A 13,491-nucleotide genomic window follows, 5' to 3' on the forward strand; every position below is an offset into this window, starting at 1 on the left:
TTTTTAACCCTGTAAAAACATGATTATCTGGTCTGAAGGTATGGGCCCCCAAGGCAAGGCAGATAGAGGAGCAACACATGGGTTCAGTTTACACATTTATTATAGAAATCCCCTTCCAGTGTGGGTAGTGTCTTGGGCCCAGATCCATTGGTACAAAAAGAAAAGTTTAACACCAGGTAAAGGGGGTAGGAGAACCCCCAGCTCCAGAAAGACAGGTATAGAAAACAGCTTGTGTGGATTTGTTTAAAAAGTAAATGGACAGAAAGCCAAGGAAGACGTGACATGGCCTGTGGGCCATGGCCAGATGTCACCTGAGGATTTTACTGGCATCTACCAGATGCCAGGTTCAACCTCCACAGCATCCCAGGACACAATACATCCAAAGACTCTGCCCTGTGCCCCTCCTGCCGGGCCTCTGATTGGGGATGGTCAGGGCAGAGGCTGCAGGCACAGGCAGGGACAGGCTCCTTCAGGTGCCCCACCCGGACTTCAGTCCTTCCAAATGTGGGCAGAGAGCCCACCTCCCCAAGAACTGCCCTGGTGGGGGGTGTCAGGGAGTTCTGTTCAAACCAGTCTCCTGGCTGCCCCAAGCAGGGTACTGAGACCCTATATGGTCCATTTTGTGGACGGGGTTCCTGTTTGGAACAGGCTCAGCATGGGGACAGGAATGAACCCAACTAGAAGGAGACCACAGTTTCCCTTTTATAAAATGCCTAGTGTTGGGGAAGACAGTGAATACCTAAACCACAACTGTAAACAGAAATGGAGGAAGGGGCTTGGAGTCCCCATGACATCATCCCCCTTTTAAGCTGACTGAGGCCCCCCAGTCCCCAGCACAGTGTGAGAGGAGAAGCAAGGTGTCAGACACCTTCCTGGGCCCTCGGGGAACCAGCGGCCTTGGAAGATCAGGTTGGTGCCCCCAGGACTGAGAACCATACCCCAGGGTTCAGTGAGATCAGCTGTGTGCTCCCCAGACTGGAGTCATGCCCAGACCAACAAGGGGGATATCAGAAGGGTTCAGACCAATGTCCCAGGGGTCTGGGGGTCAGAACTGGAGGACTGCTCCCCCTCTAGCGTCAGGTCACTTAAGCGAGCGCTCAGCTCCGGGGGATACAGGAAGTCCGCGTAGTATCTTTAGAAAGGATAGCGGGAATCCGGAGGACAAGGTGGGGAAGACAGAGAAGAGAGGAAAAGACAGACAAAACACAGAAAGAGAGGGGAAGAGAGGCTTGTTAAAGAGGCAGAGGCAGAGGCAAAGGAAAAGGAAAGCACCTTCAGGCTCCCAAGCATGGGGCATGGAGAAAAGGGGAAGAGAAAGGCAAGGGGCACAAGATATCCTTTCCTCCTGGCACCCTGGCTTCAAGGCTCATTTTCAGCTGACATGCACTGGTTGTTAAAGTATTAAAATTCTTCTATAGCTCAGTAAAGAAATACTGCTACCAGCGACCAAGATCCCCCTCCACCGGCACCCCACGGACTAATGCAGGTCATGCACTGTACACGGACCCTGTGCCAATGCTGCAGCTAGTTTCCTTGTCCAAGACATTAGCTATCATGACTAGCTGCTCCTGGGCCTGGAGATCTTCACCATCTGCCTTAAGAGACCCCCACCCATCAGTAAAAGCACCCCCCATACCTGCCAGAGACAGGGGGCGCCGTGAAACTCCTCGAGTGTGGGAGCGGCGCCTGGCTGGGGGCCCCGTACAGCGCCTGGCCCACCTCATAGCAGCGGGCCTGGAGGAAGGGTGGGTGTGGCGGGCCCATGTGAGGAAGCACAGGCCGGCGCTGGGGCCCCGCAGCCAGGCCCGAGTTCCGGATGTACCAGTCCCGCAGCCCCTCCAGGGCAAGGTTCTTATGGCCACTGCGTTCCCCAGCCAGGGGGATACGCGTGGGTGGGGGCATCCACAGCAGAGGATTTGGATGCACCTCTGGACCCTCAGCAGCATCTGGGGGCAGGCCACAGGGCTTGATGCGGGTGCCCCGGGTGTGGGGGTCCTTGCTGCGGAGGAGGGGGCTGCTGCCGTCAGCTGTGTACACAGGTGGTGGGCCAGGGAGCATGGTGAGGAGCCCGTCCCGGCGGGTGAGGGGTCCTGGGACCTCAGGTGTAGGCAGCAGCTCCCCCCAGCCTGCCCCGCTGCTACCTCGGGGCAGGCCCCGGTCCAGGGAATAGTCCAAGAGGAAGTCCCCACACACAGGAGGGAGCCGGGGGGCCCCCCGGGAGGCAGGGGCAGCTGAGCTAGGCCGGGCAGCCCGGGGAGGGTCTGGGGGGCCGGTTGTGCGGGAGGAGAAGGCAGGGGTTGGTTGGGGGCGTTCATACAGCACCTCACTGCTCTTGCAAACTGGGGGGCCGGCAGCAGGGGGAGCCAGGGGGGTAGGTGGAGAGCCGGCTCCTCCACCAGCTGCCCGGTCCACTAGCAGGGCCTCCGAGCTGTTGCTGCGGCGGGTGCGAGCTGCGAAGAGGGAGGCACGATCGGAGGCAGGGTCCGCCCGGGGGAAGCCCATCTGGGAGTCCTGGCTGCCGGACCACTGGCGAGAGTGCAGGCCTTCGGGTCTGGGGCGCAGAGGTGAGGGTAATGGGAGTAGGGTTAGAAAAATCAGGCAGATTGTCTGAACGCCCTCCCTACCCTGTCTCTTTCAGAGCCTTCACTTCTGCGTCTCCAAAATGGGCCCAGGACTGGAAACTGTGTGTATAAAGGCGTTAGGCAATGGCATATAAAGGGCAGCCGAGGTTCTGTCCTAGACTAGGGGGCACAGGCATTGGAAGTGCATGGAGGGGTCTGGGGCTGTTAGCTCTGAGGGAGATGTAAATATGCCTAGGGCTGAAGAAAAAACGCTAGCAGAGGAGGGGGCTAACAGAGAAGAGGCCGACAAAGGGCTCTTCCTCATACATCAGACCCCTCAGCCAAGGCCCTTCTCATGGCTCCTCAATGCCTCCAGGCCTTAGTCCTTAGGCCTGGAATTTAAGAACCCTCTGTTCCATCATGTGTATGAACCACCCAAAACTATCATCCCAACAGCCACCATTCACAAAATGCAAGCCCCACAAGGACAGGGACTTTTGTTCACAGCCCAGGAAAAGTAACCACTTAGTATTTGTTTAAGAAGTAGTAGAATATAGTGGTTAAAAGCATGGACTCTAGAGTCACACTTGCCTGGGTTCAAATACCAGGACTTCAGTTTACTAACAAGTTACTTAACCTTTCTGTGCCTCAGTTTTCTCATCTATAAAATGGAAATAAAAGGGTATCCACCTCATAGGGATCGTGTGATGATTAAATGAGTTGATACCACATAAAACACTGATTCCTAGCAGATGCAGGCACTCAATGCATGCTAACCAGAATTTATTATGCCTATGTCTTTCAAAGGCACATATATACTTGCCCATTTCACAAATGAAGAGACAAAGATTCAGAGAAGGGGAACGACTTGTCCAAAATGCACAGAAAAGCCCATACTCAAACTTTCATACTTCTGCCCCAAATCCCCATCCCATTTTTCTCCAAGACAGCTCCTATTCACCTTTCAAAGCCCAGCCTCCCATATCTTATACCTTTTGATAATGCTCTCCTCAACACCTCCAGTGAGAACTAACAGTTCCCTCCTCTGATCCTCAACCCCACCCTCAGAGTCCCCTTACTTGCAGAGCTGGGGGCCAGTGCCCCGGGCGAGGACAGGGGTAGCAGGCACACTTCGCCCCTCAAAACTGGAGGCACTCCTGGGCAGCGAGCGTGTGGGGCTAGACAGAAACAGGCAGGCCCAGGTGGGGGCCCAGGTTAGAGATTGTACTCACCAGCAGGCCCTCCTGCCAGCCCGGGCTCAGGATCCAATTCTTGGCTCCTGGGGAAGGGAAGGAAGGGGCTCATCCTCACCTGGTAGGGCTGGCCACTGAGTTCCGCCGGCTCTTCAGGTCTCCATAAAGATCTGACGGGGGTGGTTTCCATGGCGTTCGCCGCTCAGGGCTTCCTCCAGATACTGCCCGAAGCTGGTCCCAGGCCTTGGGTGGTGAGGGGCGCTCGGCCACAGAGAAGCAGCCACGGGGCTCCTCTGAGTGGAAGAAAGAAAGTGGGGTAGAATGAGAGGGGGGCCCAGAGGGGCAGCACAGGTTAGGAGCAAAGCAAAGGGTAGAGGCTAGGGAAGTAGGAGAGGGGCAAAGTGCTGGGACAGGGTTAAGCAGGCTGAGGAGTAGCTAAGGGATGGGGCAGGGCACAAAGGGTAAGGAAGGGGATGACAAGCAGGGCTGCCTGGGGCTGAGGGGCAGGGGTGGGGTGAAGCTAAGAAGATGGGGGGCCTGCAGGAAGATGGGGCATGGTAAAGTAGGAGCTGAAGAAGTAGGGGAGGGGCCGAGCATCAAAGGAGGGGCTGGGGTGACACAGGAGGGGTTGTGGGCAGGTTTGGGGTATAGGAGTCCTCACCATTATCATGGCTGGCCCCAGACTCTGAGAGGGAGCTGCTCTCCGAGTGCAGAACAACATCTTCTACAAATGAGAAGGGGGAGAGCGGGGCCTATCACTCCAAGGCCTGGGTACCACCCCTTACCCCACTGGATGGGCTCCTCTGCTTAGCCGCCTCCTGGGCGGGCTCTTCCTCACCCTGTTCCTTCTCAAGAATACACATTTACCTGAATCCAAGACCCCCATTGGCTTGGGTCCTCACTTTCTTGGTGCCTTTTGGTCTGTCCCCCATGGCCCACCTTTTCCCGTGAGCCAGTTTGTCAAAACCCTTCTTACTGGTTGAGTCCCTTAAGTTCTGCCTACCTCCCAGTCTTCACTGGCTGCTCACCCATCCCACCCCTACCACATCCATTAGCCAGTGTCCACTCACTGGCCCACCAGCCCACTCCCCCACTTCCCCTGGTGGGCTGATGGGGCCTGGCTCACCTTGGCTGAGCTGAGCCAGGCGCGTGCCCAGGCACACTCCCTGGGCGGAGAGAACTGCCCCCGTGGACAGCGGCAATGGCTGGGGCGACGGGAGCACCGGGAGGCCAAGGCGGGCCCGGATGTCCCTAAGTTGCTCCTCCAGCTCATGCAGCCTCCGCAGTGCATCTGCCTGGACCTGGCGCCGGCGCCGGCGCTGCTCGGCGCTCAGCTCAGGGGCCAGGGCCAGGCGGCGGGCAGCTGCTGTGATCTGCTGCTGTACGGACACCTCGCGCTCCAAGGCCTCAAGAGCCAGCTCCTGTGGGGCCCACCCAAGAGGGGTAGGATTGGACTAAATGTTGGAAATGGCCAGGCACAGGGACCAGATGGTGGCAGAGCCCATATACACCAGGGGTAGGGTCTGCTCTTCCTGGCGGCCTGCCTATTCACCTAGGGGTAGAGCTTATTCTTCCTCTGGGGGCTGGGCCTGTTCATGGCCTGTTCATCTTCCTAAGGGTGGGAGACCTGTCTTGACAGAGTTAGGGACCAGCATCCTCCCTCATACCAGAACCCACCTCTTCCAGCCCTTTTCATTCTCTTAGCCTCTCCCTCCCCTGGCCGCAACCCCCACTCTGTACCTGTCCCCTCTCCACCCATCTGCTCACCTCAGCAGGGCACAAGGAGTGGTGTGCTGGGTTGGGATGTGGTGGAGGGTAGGCACGGGCTGCCGGGGGCCGCCGGCGGACCAACTGGGGCCGTTCTCCAGGTTCCAGTGGACACTCAGGGGGCAGGTGGCCAGTCAGCTCCTGGAGGGGAGGCAGGGGTCAGAGACTACCAAGGATTAGTTGGACGGACAGGGTAAAGCAGGAACGATCCCATAAGTTACAGAAGTCCTACGAGGAGCCTGGCCCTGATCAGCACCCCCCACACGCCCTTTCTCTTCTGCCTCCTAATATCTCCACCAGGCAGGGGTGCAATGTAGACTCTCAGCCCCTCAGTGGCCCAAACCCCTGGGGCAGTGGGCATGGGAGGCAGGGAGACCTGCACTGGAATCCAGAATTTTTTAGTTTTTCTAAAGGCAACACAGTCTATATACTGCATATTACATAACAATCCTGTCAGGGTCTGGAGCTGCATGGTCTGAACCACATTATTATTTCTGGCAAACTGTGTGGACATTCACACTAAGAGGTAAATCGAAACTATAAACCACTCCATGCCAGTTCAGGTCAAGTTTTGCTGCCAAATTTTGCACATTACTTTTGTTTTTTTGAGGTTCTTTTTAAATTTCAAATTATCAATAGTGGATTGCAGGCCTGAATCACCATATTTCATTGAGTGTATAACATCTAAGCTGAGCTTTGAGGAGACAGATGGTGACAGCCTAGACAAGTGGTTCAGCAATTGCCACCGAAGTCTACCTACCTAGGGGCCATAGCTTCTCCCCCCTACCCTGTCTGTCACCCCTAGGGCCAGGCCCTCACCGCCTCCTGGAGACACACTTTGCGGAGCTCCTGGAGTTTCAGGGTCAGGGCCTCCTGCAGGGCCCGCTGCCGGTCAAGCAGCCCCCGAAGACGCTCTGACTTCACCTGCGGGGCAGCCTCTCCAAATAGGGCAGCTGGACACAGAGGGAGCAAAGATCAGTGGGACAGCTAGGGCATCCTGGAGCAGCTGTGGGGCTGGGACCAACCCTTCACAACTGGACAGGTGGTGACTCAGAGCAGGGGAGGAGGTAGGAAGAGGGGGAACCAGCCACCGACCTGGGGCACTGAAGGTAGGAGAGCTGATCAGCTGACCTTTGACTTCCATCCTGGTGCTGTTGAGAGGCAGTGGCTGATGGCTGGACAAGGCCTGGCAGTGACACACAGGAGCCATTAAGGAAGCACATGCCATGATACCCCAACCTCCAGCCCTACCCAGCTTCCCACACCCCAGCTGGGAATAAGGGGTGCCCTGGACCCCACCCGCCTGCTTGACCTGCCCTCATAGAATCTGTGTCGACGTCTGGACCCACTTGGCCCTGATACCTTGGTTCCCTTCCCATTGAGTGGGAGAAGAGCAAGTGGGGAGCTGGGCGGGCTTACAACGCCTCCTCAGAGGCCCATGGGCCACAGCCAGGAGTCTTGCCTGGGGAGGGAGAATTAATGGTACACGTTCAACCAACTGTAACAACAGTGGGCACTTATTAAGCAACTGGGTGCCTGAAACAGTCACCTACTATGCCACATTTAATCTTCACAACCACCCAGTGATGGTAGTTCTGTGATTATTATCACCCCCATTTTAGAGATAAGGAGAGGAAGGCACAGAGAGGTGAAATAACTTGCCCACAGCCAAGGACGTAGCCCAGGCCCACTCCTCCAGTCCTACACTCTCCCTCACTAGAGCTTTTCCAACCCCACCAACTCCCTCCAGAACTTGCCAGTCCATCAGCCTCAGGGCCTTTGCCCAGGCTGTGGCTACTGTCTGAAGTACTTTTTTCAACCTCGCACCACCCCAGCCCCTGCTTCTTACTTATCATTCTGGGGCTTAAATGCCACTTCCCTGTGTAATGTCCTCACAACTGCGGTCCAACAAGAGATTGTGCCTCTCCTGTAAACCCACGAGGACAGGAAATGGATCTGTCCCGTTTTCATCAGTATCTCCAGCACCTTGAACACTCCTGCACACACAAGTGCCCAATGAATGTCTGCTGGATGGGTGAATAAATGGTCAAGTAAATGAATGATGAGGTAGCAGAGCCAGGGTTTAAGCCCAGATCTGTGGGTCTGTACTTGTCCCAACTACATCCTGTGGCCCTCATATAGCAAGGAGAGTGTTCACTGGTTGCTAGGGTCCCTCCAGCCCCTCTCCCCATGCCAGTTTGTCTGGAGACTAGCATAGGGAAGTCACTCTACAGGGATTTGTGAGAAGCGGAGTCCACAGCTGCAGATAACAAACTACCTGCCTCCTTCCTCCTTCTCTGACCCCAGACGTCCTGGCTGACCATGGAGCCTGCCTTGGCTGGCCGCCAGCAGTGCCCTCGTCCCTTCCTCTGGAGTTTGCTCCCTAGCCTCCCACATCCTGCTCAGTCCCCAGACAGGCAGCCGGGTGACATCACTTCCCATCACCTGGATTAACTTTGGTGGCAGGTGACTGAAAGAGCCTCATGGAGCCACAGAGTTCCCATCCCCACCTACCTTGCAATCCACAGCTTGTCATGATATGGTAGCCAGGTGTGGGGAAGACCCAGGCAACTAAGGAGCCTTCAAGCCCTTGGTTCAAGCACCTTTCCCATCTACACATCATGGAGTGTGGCCAAGCTGCCTATAAGGTGCCACCAGTTTCTCTGCAGTCCTCCTGCCCGCTCCACAGGGCCTGTACCCCTCTCTCAAAGCAGTGGTGCCTCGTCATCAACATCAAGAGTGAGGGTCAGTCTCTACAGCCTTTTTACAAATCCAGGCACAGCGTATACTTTGCAGAGGCACTCACACGCCGATCCATCTCAGGTCTGACGTTTCCCAACATGCCAGGGTTATGTGGACATCCCAGCTCAGCCTCGTCTACCCCTTGGCTCCTGGGGCTCCTCCTTTCCCAGCCCCCATTTAGGTTTGGGGAATTCTCACAAGGCTCCCTTCAGCCTTTCTCCACCCGAACGAGAACCCAGCTCTTGCCCTGATGGGCCCATTCGCCAGGATCAGTCCCACATCTCACACTGGGATGCCTCAATCCTTCCTTCTCTGGGAGCTCAGACATCCTGGAAGTCAACATGGGGTCCAGACACGAACCCGACTCCACCCTGTCAGCCTGGCCTCAGGGACATAGCTAGGGCATGAGTCACAGGGTCACTGGGCAGGTTAGACACAGGATCAACGCCCCACACCCCCACATCCGTTTCCAAACCTCTGCCTCAGCTCACCTGCCCTCCGCACACTTGCCTTGGGGCCTGGGGCTGCCCCGTGCCCACCCAGAGGTGATGAGAAGGGGATCCCAGCAACCTCCCTCCCCAACACACCCCCACACCAGCCCCTCGGTCTCCCCACTGTGACCCCACAGCCAGTCCTGTCCCAGGGAGGGGCTGCAGCAGGAGAGCTGCAGAGGGCACTCCCCACTCCCACAGGCGGGCGCAGCAGGTTTTTCAGGTCTGCCCTTCTGACACCACAGCTGTGAAAGAAATTCCTGGCTGTAATGACTGTTTACAACCAAGACACCTCACCTGTGTGGCACCCCAACACTGTCAGCGGGACCCCCATTTCCACATCCTGCCACCAATGCAGCAAATACAGACTCCCAGTGCCTGGACTGTCCCCCAGAACACAGCCCCTCCTTACTCTACTCTGATGAATAAATGGGGAGAAGGTAGGCAGGTGCTTGGCAATGGTTTCTCGACAGCCCAGTCTGGTCTTTCCTGGGGGGCTGGGTCTTGGGTTGGGGGAGGGCAGAGGCTACTCCTACACTCCTGGGGGGGGAGTGTGGGAGAAGTGGAGAAGGGAGACTCATGCTTCTTCCCCCCCATCCCTCCTCGTCCATTTTGTCCACTTCCGGCCAGGAATCAGCTTCATACCAGGAAAGGAAACTGGACATTTTGGACTTTGCCCCTCTACTCAGGCCCTCCTTCCTCACTGCACCCCCTGCCCTGCCCCACATTGTTGGTGTACCACTCCCACAGACCTGGCTTTCTCTGAAGGGAGCTTCAGTACACCCCCAATCCCCCTCATGCCCTCGTCCCCCCACGCCCCTGGGCCCACTGCTCCTGGGTGCTCTCCAATGCCAGAGAGTGCTGTGGGGGTAGCCTCACATACCTCAAGAGTAGTTGTCTCGACCAAGGCCCTGGCTCGGCTTGTAGTGGCAGTGAGCAGCAGTGGCGATGTCTCCTGTCTCCGTCTCCGCCGCCTCCCACCAGGTAATGACCCAGCCTACCTGGCCAGGAACTGGGCCGGCCCACACTTTTAACTCTTGCCTGCCTGTCACCAGGGTTAGGGCCTCTCCTGGGGACAGTCTTGGGGCCAGATCCCCTCAGGGTGCCTGCATGGCTGAGAAGAGAGCCTGGAACTGCCTCCTCACCCCATACCCTTAACAGAGAACTGGGGGAAAAGGGCTAAGAGTTGTGGGAGTAGCAGCTGCCTCTCCTGCTGCCCAAATTCCCAGAGGATTTGACCCTGCCCACTCAAGGCTATCACCTTGGAGCTGGCGGGATAGAGGTCTGGGGAGCTGTAAAGCACACAGGAGGCGGCCTGGGTGTAATGGGGTTTGTGCCTCTTGGCAGGGTGCATCACATTCCTGAGGACCCTACCCTTTCCTCCCAGGGCGAGGCAGGGGTGGGAGGAGGTCTTGGGGCAATTCCCACCCTCATTGGGGTAATAGTTACCCAAGGTGGGGACAGAGAATGCCAACCTTTCTAAGGAGAGACCAGGTCTCAAAACCCCATCACCTTCCGCAGCTCCAGAAGACATAATCCCAGTAAATGAACAATTTATGCCCTACAAAATACTCATGTGTTTTAATGCCTCTTGGTCCCCACAAACCTGGGAGGATGGCACAGACCCAGCCTCCTCACCGCCGTTTTATAGCCATGGCAGCTGAGGCTCGGAGAGGTGAAGACAGTGGCATAGGAGCAGGTAGGATCAGAACTCGGGGGGCCAGGTCCTGGGCTGGAGGCAGACAGAGGCTACTCCTGCAAGGAAGGAGGAGGAGGGAAGGGCACTCAGCACACCCGTGCTGGATCTCCCCCTTCCTCTCCCTCTGGCATTTCTGGCCATGAGTCAGGCTTCATGCCAGATAAGGAAATTGAGTCCCTACAAAGTACTGCTTCCCCTGGCAACACCATCTGCACTCTGGGCCTGTCCCCGCACACCCCACACATCCTGTGCTCCATTTGGGACCATCTGCTCTCTGACCTCAGGGCCCAAGCCCAACCAAGGCCCCTGTAGCAGTGCTTGCCATGATGCCATGATGTGAAAGAGCAGAGTGAGGAACGCTCCCTCCCTGGCAGGTGGGCCGAGCCTAGAGAGGAACTCCCTGTGTATCAGCAATGCCCCAAACACATGCTATTAAGGCCTCCTGCCATCCCTGCCCACCCTTCTTCCTGGGTGTGAGACTTCCAGCAAGGGACACAAAGGTCCCTTTCATCACCCTCCCTGCTTCTCCCCCTTTTACTGCCCAGGGCTGGTGGAGGCAGCAGCAGTTAGGTGGGCAGCTGGGTGTTGGTGGAAGTGTCTTCTTGGCCAGGGCCTTTCCCACCTCTTGTGGGCCACCAAGTATGGTGGGAAGAGGGATATTTATAAAATCGAGCCAAGAGGGACAAGAGAATCTGGCTGGCAGTGCAGACTGAGTCTCTGGGTTTAGGTTTCCTCATCTGTAAAATGGGTGAAAGGTGGTTACAGAGACAACAGAGGCAAAAGTAACTCTGGAAGTCATTTTGAAGCACAGGAAACACGCCATGCCATTAATGATTGTTAATAACAACAATAATAACTCACGCTGAGGTGGGCTGGCAGGAGAGTGAGTAACTATACCTCCTGGGCCAGGCAGACAAGCGGGGCAGTCATCCACACATGTCACTGCCCTGGTCCATAACTTTTAACAGCCTGGAAGACTGCCCAGCCTCTCAGCCCCACACCAGCCAGGTCCTGAGCCCCACACGGCCCTGCATGGCTAGTAAATGGTGGGCCTGGGATTCAACCCAGCTCTGCTAATTACGGCTGTGTGACTATTTAGACAAGTCACTTAACCTATCTGTGCCTCGATGACCTCATCTGTAAAATGGGGACAATGATAACGGACAATGGTACCTCATGGGGTTGTTGTGAACATTAAATGAGGTAATATATTTAAAGCTTGCTTAGGACAGCGCCTGGCCTGCAGTAAGTACTGAATATGTGCTGGCTGTCATAATTACAAGTATTTCAGGGCCGGCCCGTGGCTCACTCGGGAGAGTGTGGTGCTGATAACACCAAGGCCCCGGGTTCGGATCCTATACAGGGATGGCCGGTTAGCTCAATGGGTGAGCGTGGTGCTGACAACACCAAGTCAAGGGTTAAGATCCCCTTACCGGTCATCTTTTTAAAAAAAAAAAAAAATTACAAGTATTTCTCCCTGTACAAGCTCAGGAATCAAATAGATACATTTGGGGTTGGCCAGGTAGCTCAGCTAGTTAGAGCACAGTGTTGATAACACCAAGGTCAAGGATGTGGATCCCTGTACCAACCAGCCGCCAAACAAACAAAAAACCAAACAAAAAACAGATATGTTTGGATACCTTTCTTTTTTTTTTTTTTTTTTGAGACAGAGCTGATATCCCTCAGTCTCACCTGATAAATTTGAAACAGAGCTGTTTGCCCTCAGAGAACTTGTCTGAACTCTCACTATGCACAATCAGGAACTAAATGTATTCAGATGCACTTTTGAGACAGAGCTCGTTATCCCTCTGCCTCCAAACCCTCCCTACTTGCTATCCAGACAGGGAATCTTCCCTATTCACCAAACCAGACATATCTGAAACTGAGCTATTTCCCCTCATTATCTGATCTCTCCCTACTCAACATCAAAAATGCAGGAACCAAATACATTCAGACAAATTGTCTGAACTCTCACTATCCAAATACAGCGACTGAAGAGATAAACACATTTTTAAGATAGAACTGGTATCCTTCACTCTTGAGCTTTCCTTACTCACCAGACAAAATGCAGGAACCAAATATATTTATACAACAGGGTACCCTCACTTCCCATCTCTTGCCCCTGGAGCTCAGGAAAGTTAACAGATTTGGATATATTGTTTTAGTTAGAGTTATTAACCCTCATCATCTGATCTTTCCCTACTCACTAAGTAAGATACAAAAACAAAATAGGAGGGGCCGGCCTGTGGCTCACTAGGGAGAGTGCGGTGCAGATAACACCAAGGCTATGAATTCAGACCCTGTTTAGGGATGGCCGATTCGCTCACTGGCTGAGCGTGGTGCTGGCAACACCAAGCCAAGGGTTAAGATCCCCTTACCGGTCATCTTTAAAAAAAAAAATAGGGACAGATAACTTGGTATGTTTCACTGTCTGAACTTCAAACATCACCTTCTTGGAACTTAGGTATCAAATAGGTTGGGACAGTGAGGAATGCTTATGTTATTATTAACAAATCTGGATAAATGTTTTGGATAAATAAGATGGGTCTGGTATCTCATTTTTCAAACTCACTACTCTCTATGAGAAGTACAGAAACATGGCCTGGCCAGTTAGCTCAGTTGGTCAGTGTGATGTTACAACACCAAGGTCAAGGGTTCAGATACCCATACCAGCCAGCCACCAAAAAAAAATATATATATATATATAGAGAGAGAGAGAGAGAGAAATAAATAAATGCAGAAACAAAACATAATTGAGTAACACATTATCCTTCACTATTCAAATTCTCCCCATCCATCCTCAGAATCAAGGCGATTCAGTGAGGGAACCTCCTATTGTTGTTGTTGTTGTTACTACTGGATGGGCTTGATTTTAGCATCTGGTGACCACCTGCACTCCCCCCCCCCCCAGACCAGCCCCACAGCGGTGGGGTGGACTTAGCACCAAGATTTTTATGGAGCCGGCCCGTGGCTCACTCAGGCGAGTGCGGTGCTGATAACACCAAGGCCACAGGTTCGGATCCTATATAGGGATGGCC

The 13,491-nt window shown here is 54.7% G+C and overlaps 1 protein-coding gene across 3 annotated transcripts in view; it reads right to left on the reverse strand.

Moving 5' to 3' along the window:
- Positions 1-82: 82 nt before the first annotated feature.
- CCDC120 (coiled-coil domain containing 120) overlaps positions 83-13,491 on the reverse strand; it is a 15,606-nt gene continuing 2,197 nt past the window's right edge. The window contains exons 2-12 of one of the 3 annotated variants that reach the window (XM_008587147.1): positions 10,361-10,509; positions 6,884-6,983; positions 6,653-6,707; positions 6,341-6,474; positions 5,522-5,662; positions 4,881-5,175; positions 4,416-4,478; positions 3,873-4,047; positions 3,641-3,739; positions 1,637-2,551; positions 83-1,132 (exon numbers count right to left, since the gene is read on the reverse strand). In XM_008587147.1, the coding sequence (XP_008585369.1) occupies positions 1,018-1,132; positions 1,637-2,551; positions 3,641-3,739; positions 3,873-4,047; positions 4,416-4,478; positions 4,881-5,175; positions 5,522-5,662; positions 6,341-6,474; positions 6,653-6,665 (1,950 nt within the window). In that variant the 5' untranslated portion in view covers positions 6,666-6,707; positions 6,884-6,983; positions 10,361-10,509 and the 3' untranslated portion in view covers positions 83-1,017. Of the gene's footprint in view, positions 2,552-3,640; positions 3,740-3,872; positions 4,048-4,415; positions 4,479-4,880; positions 5,176-5,521; positions 5,663-6,340; positions 6,475-6,616; positions 6,708-6,883; positions 6,984-10,360; positions 10,510-13,491 lie in introns of those variants that run through there. The other 2 variants (XM_008587149.1, XM_008587148.1) reach the window with 2 other exon arrangements.

The sequence above is a fragment of the Galeopterus variegatus genome, unplaced genomic scaffold, assembly GCF_000696425.1.
Source record: "Galeopterus variegatus unplaced genomic scaffold, G_variegatus-3.0.2 Scaffold4257, whole genome shotgun sequence".
NCBI lineage: Eukaryota > Metazoa > Chordata > Mammalia > Dermoptera > Cynocephalidae > Galeopterus > Galeopterus variegatus.